The sequence below is a fragment of the Cervus elaphus genome, chromosome 26 (assembly GCF_910594005.1).
Source record: "Cervus elaphus chromosome 26, mCerEla1.1, whole genome shotgun sequence".
NCBI classification, from domain to species: domain Eukaryota; kingdom Metazoa; phylum Chordata; class Mammalia; order Artiodactyla; family Cervidae; genus Cervus; species Cervus elaphus.
This window is the reverse complement of record NC_057840.1, coordinates 21,581,413-21,595,490: the sequence shown is the minus strand read 5'-3', so window position 1 is coordinate 21,595,490 and position 14,078 is coordinate 21,581,413. Positions and strand designations below refer to the sequence as shown.

At 40.0% G+C, this 14,078-nt stretch overlaps 1 protein-coding gene across 1 annotated transcript in view; it reads left to right on the top strand.

The window, feature by feature from the left end:
* Positions 1-14,078, top strand: part of MAP3K5 (mitogen-activated protein kinase kinase kinase 5) — a 213,345-nt gene that overhangs the window by 114,773 nt on the left and 84,494 nt on the right. The window contains exons 9-10 of the mRNA XM_043888113.1: positions 6,939-7,098; positions 9,706-9,859. Of these exons, the coding sequence (XP_043744048.1) occupies positions 6,939-7,098; positions 9,706-9,859 (314 nt within the window). The remainder of the gene's footprint in view (positions 1-6,938; positions 7,099-9,705; positions 9,860-14,078) is intronic.

Sequence of the window (14,078 nt, the reverse complement as noted above, 5' to 3'; positions counted from 1 at the left end):
GACAAACCACTATTTGAATCTTATATTCAGGGAGCCATGAAAATAAAATTTGTGTTACTGAATATAAAAATTCATGACTCTAAAAGGATAATCAAGAAAAAGAAATCAAAACAAAAATAAAATCCATCACCAACCACAAAACAATTCATTTGCCGTCTATGGAGGTGACCAAATTCTCAGAAAATTTAAAATGATAGGGAATAAAGTACAGTACTTTTCCTTCCTTTTAAAGCAATACTATAGTTCATCCCTGGAGAAGGAAATGGCAACCCACTCCAGTATTCTTGCCTGGAGAATCCCATGGACAGAGGAGCCTGGTGGGCTACAGTCCATGGGGTCGCAGAGTCAGACCTGATTGAGTAGAGCATAGATCAGCCAGTTGAGGAGGTAAAGCTCTTCTTAAGATATGCTACATACTAACTGTATAATCTTAAGAATGTATTCTTCAAAAGAATGCTAGCTGATAAAGTAGAAGGACTGATAAAACTGATAATGATAGTGATGCTAAAATAATAATTCTGACAAGGATCATCAATAGAACTAACACCATTAGGATTTTTTTTTTAAATTTTCATTTGCCATATTTACATGAAACCCAGGTTCACCCACAAATTGCTTATCAATCACAAAGGAACAATGCACCCGTACAATTCATTGTATATATCCCCTCCAGGGGTCCAGGCGTCGGTGATCCTCCCAGCATGGCTTGATGGCTGGACATTTGCCAGCTGATACAGAGAATGTGAAATAAGCAGCATCTCCTGTGAAATGTTGCTGTGTTCAGTCGCCCAGGCATGTCCAACTCTTTGCGACTCTACGGACTGCTGCATGCCAGGCTTCCCTGTCCTTCACTATCTACAGGAGTTTGCTCAAAGTCATGTCCATTGAATCAGTAATGCCATACAACAATCTCATCCTCTGTCACCCCCTTCTCCTCCTGCCCTCAGTCCTGTGAAATAGTCTCACTAAAAATGTTTAACCCAAGCCTTAAGATTTAACAGTCAGTTAATAGAACCACAGTTGGATAGAGAAATAAGTCAGACAACACCAAGAAATGCTATCAGCCAGATCCAGAAGGTGAAAACATTCTACAGGACTCCCTGCCTGGTCTCTTCAAAAAGTCAATGTCATGGAGAAAAGTGTGGGTGGATTGGTTAGGTTAAAAGACATTTCAGTTCAGTTCAGTCACTCAGTTGTGTCTGACTCTTTGCGATCCCATGAACCACAGCACACCAGGCCTCCCTGTCCATCACCAACTCCCGGAGTCCACCCAAACCCATGACCACTGAGTTGGTGATGCCATCCAACCATCTCATCCTGTGTTGTCCCCTTCTCCTCCTGCCTCAATCTTTCCCAGCATTAGAGTCTTTTCAAATGAGTCAGCTCATTAGAGACATTAAAAAAAAAATGCAATTAATGATCCCCGTTTGGATTCCAGTTTGAAAAAACAGAGAACAACAACAACAAAAAGCTATTCAGTTCAGTCGCTCAGTCGTGTCTAACTCTTTGCAACCCCATGGACTGCAGCATGCCAGGCTTCTCTGTCCATCACCAACTCCCAGAACTTGCTCAAACTCATGTCTGTCGCGTCAGTGATGCCATCCAACCATCTCATCCTCTGTCGTCCCCTTCTCCTCCTGCCTTCAATCTTTCCCAGCATCAGTCTTTTCCAGTGAATCAGTTCTTTGTGTCAGGTGGCCAAAGAAATTTGGGGAATGATCAGGGAATTTGAATCAGGACCAGATATTAAATAATATGAAAAAAAATAATATGAGAGAATTATTATTATTTTTATTAGGTGCAATAATCAAATGCGGCTTCCCTTGTAGCTCAGTCAGTAAAGAATCTGCCTGCAATGTAGGAGATTCAGGTTCGATTCCTGGGTTGGGGAGATCCCCTGGAGAAGGAAATGGCAACCCACTCCAATATTCTTGCCTGGAGAATCCCATGAACAAAGGAACCTGGAGGACTATAGTCCATGGGGTCGCAGGAGTTGGACACAACTAAACCGACTAAACCGCCACCACCAAGGATTTGGGAACATGAAATCAGTTACTAAAAATATCTAACTATCTGAAGACCTGTTCCACCAATTTCCCTGGAGCACAGGTGCCTCACTGTCCACCCTGAATTCCCCTCAGGGGGTGTTGAAGCTCAGCAGCACAGGCTTCAGACTCCACAGAGGCAGATGTCAGATGCCCTTGTTCAGTTGCTGACATGTGTTCAAAAAAATGATCAAGTAGAATGAGTAGGAGAATTCTTCTACTATGACACAATATTTAAGGGTGAAATATGTAAGTTTATTTGAAATGGTTCAGCCGAAGTATTCAGGGAGATGAGGCAATAGCAAAATGCTAGCAGCTGTTGAAAGTGTGATCATTATGGTATTTTTCTACTTTGATGTATGCTTGGAATTCATCACAATGGAAAGTTATACTGGTAACAATCTAACCTCCACCGGGGCTGTGCGACCTTCAACAAGTTGCTCAACATCTCTCAGCATTTTTTTTCCATCATTGCCAAAGGGACTAATCTTTAACTGATTGTGGTGGTGTTATTTTCAGTCACTCAGGTGAGTCTGACTCTTTGCGACCCCATCGACTGCAGCACGCCAGGCTTCCCTGTCCTTCACCATCTCCCAGAGCTTGCTCAAACTCATGTCCATTGAGTCGGTAATGCCATCCAACCATCTCATCCTCTGTCATCCCCTTCTCCTCCTGGCTTCAATCTTTCCAGGCATCAGGGTCTTTTCTAATGAATTGGCTCTTCCCATCAGGTGGCTGAAGTATTGGAGCTTCAGCTTCAACATCAGTCCTTCCAATGAATATTCAGGGTTGATATCCTTTAGGATTGACTGGTTGGATCTCCTTGCAGTCCAAGGGACTCTCAAGAGTCTTCTGCAACACTACAGTTCAAAAGCATCAGTTCTTTGGTGCTCAGCCTTCTTTATGATCCAACTGTCACATCCATACATGACTACTGGAAAAACCATAGCTTTGACTATACAGACGTTTGTCAGCAAAGCAGTGTCCCTTCTTTTAATACATTGTCTAGGTTTGTCATAGCTTCTTCCAAGAAGCAAGTGTTTTTTAATTTCATGACTGTGGTCACCATCCGCAGTGATTTTGGAGCCCAAGAAAATAAAGTCTGTCACTGTTTCCATTGTTTCCCCATCTATTTGCCATGAAGTGATGGGACTGGATGCCATGACCTTCGGTTTTTATATGTTGAGCTTTAAGCCAGCTTTTTCACTCTCTTCTTTCACTTTCATCAAGAGGCTCTTTAGTTCCTCTTTGCTTTCTGCCATTAGGGTAGTGTCATCTGCATAACTGAGGTTATTGATATTTCTCTTGGCAATCTTGAGTTCAGCTTGTGCTTCATCCAGCTCAGCATTTCCCATGATATACTCTGTGTATAAGCTAAATAAGCAGGGTGACAATATACAGCCTTGATATAATCCTTTCCCAATTTTGAGCTAGTCCATTATTCCATATCCAGTTCTAACTGTTGTTTCTTGACCTGGATACAGGTTTCTCAGATAGCAGGTAAGGTGGTCTGGTATTCCCGTCTCAGAATTTTCTACAGTTTGTTGTGATCCACACAGTCAAAGGCTTTAGTGTAGTCAATGAAGCAGAAGTAGATGTTTTTCTGGAATTCCCTTGCTTTTTCTATGATCCAACAGATGTTGGCAACTTGTTCTCTGGTTCGTCTGTGTTTTCTAAATCCAGCTTGAACATCTGGAAGTTCTTGGTTCATGTACTGTTGAAGCTTAGCTTGGGGAATTTTGAGCATTACCTTGCTAGCATGCGAAATGAGTGCAATTGTGTGGTAGTTTGAATATTCTTTGACGTTGCCTTTCTTTGGGATTGGAATGAAAACTGACCTTTCCCAGTCCTGTGGCCGCTGCTGAGTTTTCCAAATCTGCTGGCATATTGAGTGCAGCACTTTCACAGCCTCATCTTTTAGGATTTGAAAGAGCTCAGCTGGAATTCCATCACCTCCACTGGCTTTGTTCATAGTGATGCTTCCTAAGGCCCACTTGACTTCACACTCCAGGATGCCTGCTTCTAAGTGAGTGATCACACCATCGTGATTATCTGGGTCATGAAGACCTTTTCTGTCTAGTTCTGTGTATTCTTGCCACCTGTTCTTAGTATCTTGTGTTTCTGTTAGGTCCATACTGTTCCTGTCCTTTATTGTGCCCATCTCTGCATGAAATGTTCCCTTGGCATCTCTAACTTGTGCTGTTGTCTGGGTTGGAAAGAGTTACCTTCTCAGTGTGCATTACTAGTGCTAGGCATATAATGAGAGTTCAATAAAAAGGTCCTACCTTTCTCTGTTAAATAGCTGCTGCAAAATATAAAAACTATGATAGAAACTAAACTATTAAAAAAAATCTTCAATTCTTAGAAGTCAACCAGGTCTAATTAGAGCATTGTCAACATTTAACTTGCCTGAACAGATGATTGAATCAAAGAACTGGTATTTAAAACAGCAATGACATGCTGTTAATTGCTTATAAATTTTGCCAAATTTTTTTAAATAGTGAAAAATAGCCGGATAGCAAGGACTTGGTAAAAAGATAGAATCATCCATCAGCAATAGTGCTTTAATAATTTGGCTCTAGTGATCAAAAACCTTAAAAGTGCTATAGCCTGGGACCAAGCATCATACTACCTCTGAGACTCTATCCAGTGGAGATAATCCTAGTTATGAAACAAATATTATGTACTAAGATACTTATTCCTCTCTTCCTTGGATGTGTGGGTGGAGAGGGCTTGGAGATCCTAAATATAGAAAATTAGAGCCATATTCTTAACTCCAAACTCAAAAGAGTACTATCTCATGTAGAAACACGTTTCATACATCATGTGGAAAAAACATAAATGTTAATTCATAAAAGATATATAAAATATGAAGAGAGTCAATCTTAAAGGTTTAAAAAAAAGCATGTTTCCTTTTGTTCTCCATTACACTGGCAAAGATGAAAGGATGTAATATTATCTATAATGTGTGCTCAGCCACTCAGTCCTGTCCGACTCGTTTCGACCCCGTGGACTGTAGCCTGCCAGGCTCCTCTGTCCATGCAATTTTCCAGGCAATAATACTGGAGTGGGTTGCCATTTCCTATTCCAAAGGATAGTCCCCACCCAGGGATCAAACCCACATATCTTGTGTCTCCTGCATTGACTAGCAGATTCTTTACCACTGTGCAACCTGGGAAGCCCACTACCCATAATATCAACACTAAAATGAGCATATCTCTATCCCCAACAAGTCCAAGTTGAGGATTTTATTACAAAGAAATAATTGAACAAGTGCACAAAGCTATGTGTACAAGAGTATTTATAGTAATAAAAAGCAGCTACCATCTGCATTTGGGTAAACAAACCATGACCCATCTGTATACTAAAATACTATTTGCCATTCAACAAAAAATACATTTTGTCCAAATGCTGAATGATTCAGAGTCGCATCATGTGACCAAATTATGCTAAGGCCAAAGTTAAGATGACCCTCATAGAGTAAACTTCTGGCATGCAAGAATAAATCTAAATTTTAATTTTAAAGCTAATATAATTTTACTGTTAAACACTTTCATAGTCCCTCTTTAAATGTTTAAATGGTCTGATGCTACCTTAGTCCTACATTCTTTGTTCTGAAAGTATGAAACAAAAAAAAGAAATACTCATTTTCAACTGAGGTTGACAGAGACACACATTTTTAGTATCTAATTTCCCCCCTACACTTTCTTCTTCCATTTATATTTGTTGTTTTTTTTCTGTTCAGATAGGATATCGTAGATGTTGTTGCATACACGTGCAGTTTTTTTCCATGTCATGAAATTTTAAGGTGGCAAAGCTGTTCTCTTTTTAAATTATCATCACAAAATGTGAAGAATTCCCAAATGGACTTTTTCCTAAAATACTCATGGCTTAAGTGGAATTATATAATAAAAAGCAGCATAAGACTTTTTAAAGGTTGTTTCGTTTCATTAAAGCAAAAAAAAAAAAGGTAAATTCATGACTCTCAGAAAATATAAAAGATTCTATTTAATTCAGTGAACATGGAAACAGTAACTATGTCCTGTTTAAAGTGCGTTTAAGAAGCTGATGTGAGTCATTCAGTCACGTCTGATAGCGTGTGACCCCGTGGACTGTAGCCTGCCAGGCTCCTCTGTCCATGGAATTCTCCAGGCAAGCATGCTGGAGTAGGTAGCCATTCCCTTCTCCAGGGGATCTTCCTTGGAGATGAGGTAATCATAATTTAACAAAGAAATCTTACAATCAGATTTCTGAGTTTGATTTTTTTAAAAGCTAGTTTATGACCAGCCGGTTATAAATATTAGATATTGTTTCACTAGACAGAAATTATTTGGATATCTACTGAGCAAAACACAAATTCACAAGTAAACTTCTCTAAGTCTGAGATCATTTATTGTTGTTGTTTAGTGGCTAAGTCGTGACCAACTCTTTTGCGGCCCCATGCCTTGTAGCCCACCAGGCTTCTCTGTCATGGGGTTCCCCAGGCAAGAATACTGGAGTGAGTTGCCATTTCCTTCTTTAGGCAATCTTCTGACCCACGGAAGAAACCTGCATCTCCTACATCAGCAGGTGGATTCTTTACTACTGAGCCACCAAGGAAGCCCATATACCAACATATATAATAACTCTGGAATGATGTACATCAATGTGAAGTTGGCAGTTATTTGGAGCTTTTCAAATTGAAGGGAACTTATCAGTCTTTTTCTGTGTACCTTTCTGATTAGTCTTTTTTTCTTTTCTTTTACAATGAACTTAAGCCCTTTTAAGAATCAGAAACTTAACAAAGGTATTTTAATCTGAAAGGAAAAATGAAAGCTTGCTTTTTAATAAAGAAGTCAGCTCTGCCTGACTGTGGTGTGTTTGTAATGTTCTTTTTTCCTATTCATCTTCTAGGGGTGAAGCTAAGTAGCCTTCTTGGTAAAAAGGGAAACTTGGAAAAACTCCAGAGCTACTGGGAAGTTGGATTTTTCCTGGGGGCCAGTGTCCTGGCCAACGACCACTTGAGAGTCATTCAAGCATCTGAAAAGCTTTTTAAACTGAAGACACCTGCATGGTAATAGTAACCTGTTAGGTGTTTATAGAATTATTTTTTATAAAAGCTCCTATCACTTGTTTCTAAATGGTTAAATATGTTGGACTGACAACTAGATGGTTTTATTTGCTTAGAGACTGAAATGCACAATCTAGAGGAAAAAGTGACTGATGCTCATAAACAAAATGTTTTGATTGTAGGTTCTGATAACTTTAGACACAGGTGGTATCCGATGGCCGTCAAGCTCAGCCTTTCCGTCACACTGACCAACCCACCAGCTCAAGTTGGCCAGTATCTCCTACTTGATCATACACAGGCCTCCAATGTTACATGTGCGGCTCTGATCAGCAGATTCACAAGCTTCTATCTCAGCTTCCCGGTCTCTGCTCCAAACATGTGCCCTTCATGATCTAACCTCCCTCTTAGGACTCATATTCTTGAGTTGCACTTCTTTGTTACTTAGAGTTTCCTGACACTTTTAGATGTTTCATATATTATGTGTGTTTTTCTACTTTCAAATAGTTCTTGGGATGCACCCAAGTCTCATCACTATGGATGTAAGTAACTGGAAAGATGAAAACAAAATTCCATCTGCATTTGAGACTATTTTTAGTGCTAATTTTATTATGCATCTCATGTAATGATTGACTATTAGCTTTAAAGATTTTTAAAGGTTAACTGTGAGATATAGGGAACAAACATATGGACACCAGGGGGGAAAAAGGAGTGGGGTAAATTGGGAGATTGGAATTGACATATGTACGCTATTAATACCGTGTATAAAACAGATAATGAATGAGAACCTACTGTATAGCATAGAGAACTCTACTTAATGCTCTGTGGTAACCTAAATGGGAAGGAAATCCAAAAAAGAGGAGTATTTGTGTATGTGTAGCTGATTCACTTTGCTGTATGACAGAAACTGCCACAACATTATAAAGCAACTATACTCCAATAAAAAATAAGAAAAATAAAGCTTACCTGTGATATCAAGAAAGGCTCAAAGCATCTCTGGACTCAGGCCACTGATGTTTTGTCCACCACAGTAGACGTTCGTGGCCTCTTACATCGTTTGGTCACATTCAGGTCTCCCTCATTAGCAAATGCTTCCCAGTATCACTCTCATAATGATCTTTCTAAAATGCATGTCTGAGCCTTCCCCTCCACTGAAATCTTTAAATCAGCATACTTTAATGACTCTTCACAGCCTAAGGGATAAAGTCCACCTCCTTGGTGTGGCAAAGAAGGTTTGCCCTCAGTCATTAAACCTCAGTCCTTGTCACACCCCTGGGTTTACACTGCCGTCTGTTTACACTGAACATGCAAGATTCTGGCTTTGTGCTGCTGCATCTCACCACACGATGGGCATCGTCTTCCAGCCCTCTCCTCCACCTGGGGAGCATTGGTGGGTCATGTCTGCTCCTAAATCCCACGCCAACCTAAGACCCTGCCCCTCAGCCAGACAGAAGATGGTGGATGTTGTTACATACACTTCTGTGTGTGACCCACTCATCTCCTGAAACTTTCTTCTTCCGTGTTTAGTCATATGTCTGCTGATACTACTCTATGACTTTTGTCAGTTTTATCTCCGTGAGTTAAAGCTCCATGGGCATTTATTTAATGGTGCTCAACGCCTTTTACATTTCTGTCTCCTTGGCCCTGCGTGCAGCTTGAGGACAGGGTTGTCCTGTCAGGAGCATGCTGACAGCAGGCATTCAGCAAATGACATGAAAATCAATGAACCAGTAAATGCACACACATCCCATGCAGTCAAATCGGTTGTTTCTTTATGACGACCATCCTGATATGAGGAGGAGGCTGGAGCGCAGATACAAAGAGTTTCAGTTAGAGGTCTCTTGGCCTTTGTTAACAAGAAAACAGGCATTATTTTGTGCAGTAGTGAAAACAACCACAAAACAATGTTTTGTTCCCATTAATTTAGTGTTAATTCCATGTGTGTAGTTTATAGTTTACAAAGTGCTTGCATGCCCATTATCTCATGTAATTATCTTACTCCTCATATTTTCCTGACTTCTTCCTTCGAGGCACCATCTGTCTTGCAATTTAAGGATGTTCATATAATGCATATGAGTTGAGTTACTTCAGAGCAAAATAATATTTCTTATGATGGGTCTATTTAGAAAGATTTCCCAAGGGAACATATTTTAAAGCAAATGCATTAACACTTTCTTGAGTAGAATATAGGCATTACTTTATTTATTTTTTTAATTTTTAAGATATTTATTATTGTTTATTTATTAGGCCCCCTGCATTGTAAGTGCAGTGTCTTAGCCACTGGACCACCAGAGAAGTCACTAGACATTACTTTAAAAGTCATGTTTTAAGTAGATGTTTTGTTCAGTCCAAGTTATGTAAGCTGTCTAAGCCTTAGTTTCCTCATCTTTATAATGGGGAAAAAATGGCCTACTTTATTGCATTTTTGTGAGTTTTAAATGAGATAACGTGATACTACATGACATGTAACAAAAAATGAATAAAGTTTGGTGACTTGGCTGGTATAATTATTAATGCCATGTTTAAATTACATTTACAGAGTAAGACTGGGATATGTGGGAATAGGTAGTTCTAAATTTGCCTATTACAAGTTTTATATCGTTTAATTTTTAGGTACCTGAAGTCTATCGTAGAGACAATTTTGATATATAAGCATTTTGTGAAAATGACTTCAGAACAGCCTGTGGCCAAACAGGAACTTGTGGACTTCTGGATGGATTTCCTGGTTGAGGCCACAAAGACAGATGTCACCGTAGTTAGGTTTCCAGTAAGTACTCTTCACTTAACTCTAAGGACGTTTATGTTTTGTTTCCTTTATTTAAAGAACATCTTGCACTTGTGATTGTAACGGTATTAATGTGCTCCTTTTCATGCACAGCAAGTGAAGATGGTCATCTGGTTAAAATACTTACTTTCAACAAATTGGTTTGCTTTACCTTACTTTGAAAAATAACGGTCACAGTCAGAGAAATAAGATGCGTTTTCATGTTTTTGCCATGACACTTGGTAATTTCCTTTGATAATCTATGATGTGTGCTTTCCCAGGAAAAGATTATCTCTTAGCTCAAGAAGTCAAGATATCTCTTCAGATCAGATGAATGGGTGCTTTTAATTCATACTACAGTTTTGCTAACTTTGTCACCATCAATACCATCAACATTATTGTGATGAAAAGTGTCAGGCTCCCCTGCATTGTTACTCCATCACTACCCCTTACTACCCATGTGGGTCAGAGTTAGATGTGGTGTTGCTTTTTACAGTGCTTTAGAGCAGGGATCCCCAACCTCTGGGATCTAATGCCTGATGATCTGAGGTGGAGCTGATGTAATAATCATAGAAATAAAGTGCACGATAGATGTAAATGTACTTGAATCATCCTGAAAGCTCCCCCCCTCCACCCCCCGCCCTACCACTTCATCCATGGAAAATGTGTCTTCCATGAAATTGGTCCCTGGTGCCAAAAAGGTTGGGGACCGCTGCTCTAGAGGATGGGAAATAATACTTCACAGGTTCTGGTCTGCAACTCACTATGCCTAGTTTCTATCAGATTGCGATATTTAAATGTATAACACACATACACACACTTTAAAAATACATTGTCCACCTTAACTGGTTCCACACCCATCCTGATAGTTCTTGGAAAATCATCCAAAGCGATGTAGCTATAGCATCCAATTCAAGAATTACTGGCAACAGACTGTATACACAGACTTCTTCCCACGTCAAAGTGATGCCAGAAATCTGTTTGAGCTCTGTAAGACTCAATCCTTCATACTCAGCGGTGGTGGCAACTCTTAATTCTTTTTATAAAAGCTTGTTTTCTAGTGCTCATTGGTAGGATCAAATGTTTCATTTAATTAAATCTATCCCTGGCATTAACACATTTCTTTTGCTCTTGCTTCCAGAGGATGCCATAGCTCAGCAGGATCTTTCGTTGAAAAGCCTTTCAAACTATAACACTTCACTCTGTTTTCTATCCTGGATAATGTGTAGCCTAGGAAAATACTTCTCTCAGAATGAGCTGGCAGCTGGCCTTTAGCTGGTGCTTTGATGATAGTAAATGTGGTCGTGAAAGAAGACAACACAAAGCTGAAGTATTTGATGGACTAAGAAAGTTGGCTATGAGAGGAAACCACTTATATTAGCGATTCTGAGCTAATTTAAATTACTTTAATATGAATTAGTTTGTCATAATGTGAATGTAAAAAAAAAAAAATCCAGAAAATAGTGAGAGAGAATTTAGGAGAATATAGGGGGGTGTGTGTGTGTGTTAGTTGTTCAGTCATGTCCGACTCTTTGCAGCCCCATGGACTGTAGCCTACCAGACCTCTCTGTCCCTGGACTTCTCCAGGCCAGAATACTGGAGTGGGCTGCCATTCCCTTCTTCAGGGGATCGTCCCAACCCAGGGACTGAACCCATGTCTCCTGCATTGCAGGCAGATTCTTTACTGCCTGAGCCACCAGGTAAGCTAGAATATAGGTGTATACTCCAGGAAAGAGAGGCTCTCTTAAGCAAGAAAGGGACTATAAGCTCCCCAGGCAAATATTAACTAATTTGATTCAATTAAAAGTTCAAATTTTTGGTCATCTTAAAAAAAAAAAAAACCCACCCTAAATATGGCAAATGCTAGAAAGGGAGAGAATATCTAACACTAACGCTGCAAAAGGATCAATGCACCCAATATGCAAAAACAAACAAACAAACAAAACAGCTCCCACAAACTGATAAGCAAAAGGAACAGAAAAATGGTCATAATCCATAGTTTTAACCGCTCTTGAACAATGAAAAGGATGGACAATTCATAACTGCCTTCTTTCAAAAACAGTAATCTCCTGAGCCAACTGGAGGCTACCATTTAAGATGTCAGTTTCAATCCCATTCATTCTGCTTCACTCACTGCCCTTTCTTACCCAGCCCACTCACTCCAACCAGGGAGTTTGTTGCCCACCTTCTATTGCGTAGAGAAAGGCAAGCTTCTAGAACCTGTGGGCCTATGTCAGTCACTGTAACTATTCATGTCCTTACAGTAGCGTCTTCTATAGCCCACACTTGTGAAGGCTGCATTAGGTCTTGATTGGGGTGATTACCTTGTCCTTCATTGGAAATGGGTTGACCAGGTAGCTTATATTAGAAAATATTATTTAATTGGTTCCCTTTAGCTCACTATCACATCCATTCTCATGCTTCCAAGAAATAGTGATGACTCTGGGCAAAAGAAAACAGACCAAAGTTTCTTTGGAAAATGAAGGATCCTACCATCATTTATTATTATTTGGGTTCAGTTTGATTCATTCTTTCTCCTCACCTCTCTTCAGTGTACGTTTTCTTTCCTTCCTACTTTGAAAAGCTAGGAGACCATCAACCCATCTGATAATGTCAGGTGAGAGGAAGAGGAAGTGGTACTTTCACGGTTTCTATAGGAGCTTAGTATGTGCCTCTGCTTACTGTCTCCTCTTAGAGTCTGCAGGCCTTGCTGTCTTCCTTTATACTTCAGAATTTATCAGTTAATTGTAATGTTAATTGATATAAAAGACAAGAAACTGAAAGCAAGAAAACATATACTCCCAAGCGAGTTGTATTTAGCTGGTTTCATCAAATTGCATCCTTTTCTTGTCTTTAAACAGCCTTTCTGTGAGATCCACAAGGCATGCTACAAATTCCTCACATTTTGCCATTTCAACAGCAGTTCAGAGGGCTCAGCAAGCATTTGTTGTTGTTCGTTCGCTCACTCATGTCCAACTCTGCAATCCCATGGAATGCAGCACACCAGGCTTCCCTGTCCTTCATCTCCCAGAGCTTGCTCAAACTCATGTCCATTGAGTCAGTGATGACCTCCAACCATCTCATCCTCTGTTGTCCCCTTCTCCTCCTACCTTCAATCTTTCCCAGCATCGGGGTCTTTTCTAATGAACTGCGGAAGAGTGGCCAAAATATTGGAGCTTCAACTTCAGCATCAGTCCTTCTGATGAATATTCAGGGTTGATATCCTGTGGGATTGACTGGTTGGATCTCCTTGCAGTTCAAGGGACTCTCAAGAGTCTTCTCCAACACCACAGTTCAAAAGCATCAATTCTTTGGAGCTCAGCCTTCTTTATGGTCCAACTGTCACATCCATACATGACTACTGGAAAAACCATAGCCTTGACTAGACAGACGTTTATCAGCAAAGTAGTGTCCCTGCTTTTAATACATTGTCTAGGTTTGTCGTAGCTTTTCTTCCAAGGAACAAGTGTCTTTTCATTTCATGGCTGCAGTCAGCATCTGCAGTGATTTTGGAGCCCAAGAAAATAAAGTCTGTCACTGTTTCCATTGTTTCCCCATCTATTTGCTATGAAGTGTTGGGACTGGATGCCGTGATCTTTGTTTTTTGAATGTTGAGTTTTAAGCCAGCTTTTTCACTCTCCTCTTTCACTTTCATCAAGAGGCTCTTTAGTTCCTCTTTGCTTTCTGCCATAAGGGTGGTGTCATCTGTGTATCTGAGGTTATTGATATTTCTCCTGGCAGTCTTGAGTTCAGCTTGTGATTCATCCATCTAAGCATTTCCCTTGAGTACCTTGAGGTACTCTGCATATAAGCTAAATAAGCAGGGTGACAATATGCAGCCTCAACGTACTCCTTTCCCAATTTGGAACCAGTCCACTGTTCATACTCGGTTCTAACTGTTGCTTCTTGACCTGCATACAGGTTTCTCAGCTGGCAGGTAAGGTGGCCTGGTATTCCCAACTCTTTAAGAATTTTCCACAGTTTGTTGTGATCCACACAGTCAAAGGCTTTAGCGTAGCCGATGAAGCAGAAATAGATGTTTTTCTGGAATTTCCTTGCTTTTTCTGTGATCCAACTGATGTTGGCAATTTGATCTCTGGTTCCTCTGCCTTTTCTAAATCCAGCTTGAACATCTGTAAGTTCTCGGTTCACATACTGTTGAAGCAATCATTAGACAATAATAATTGCAACCAGTTTTTTTTCCTTATCTCAAGATAGGTAA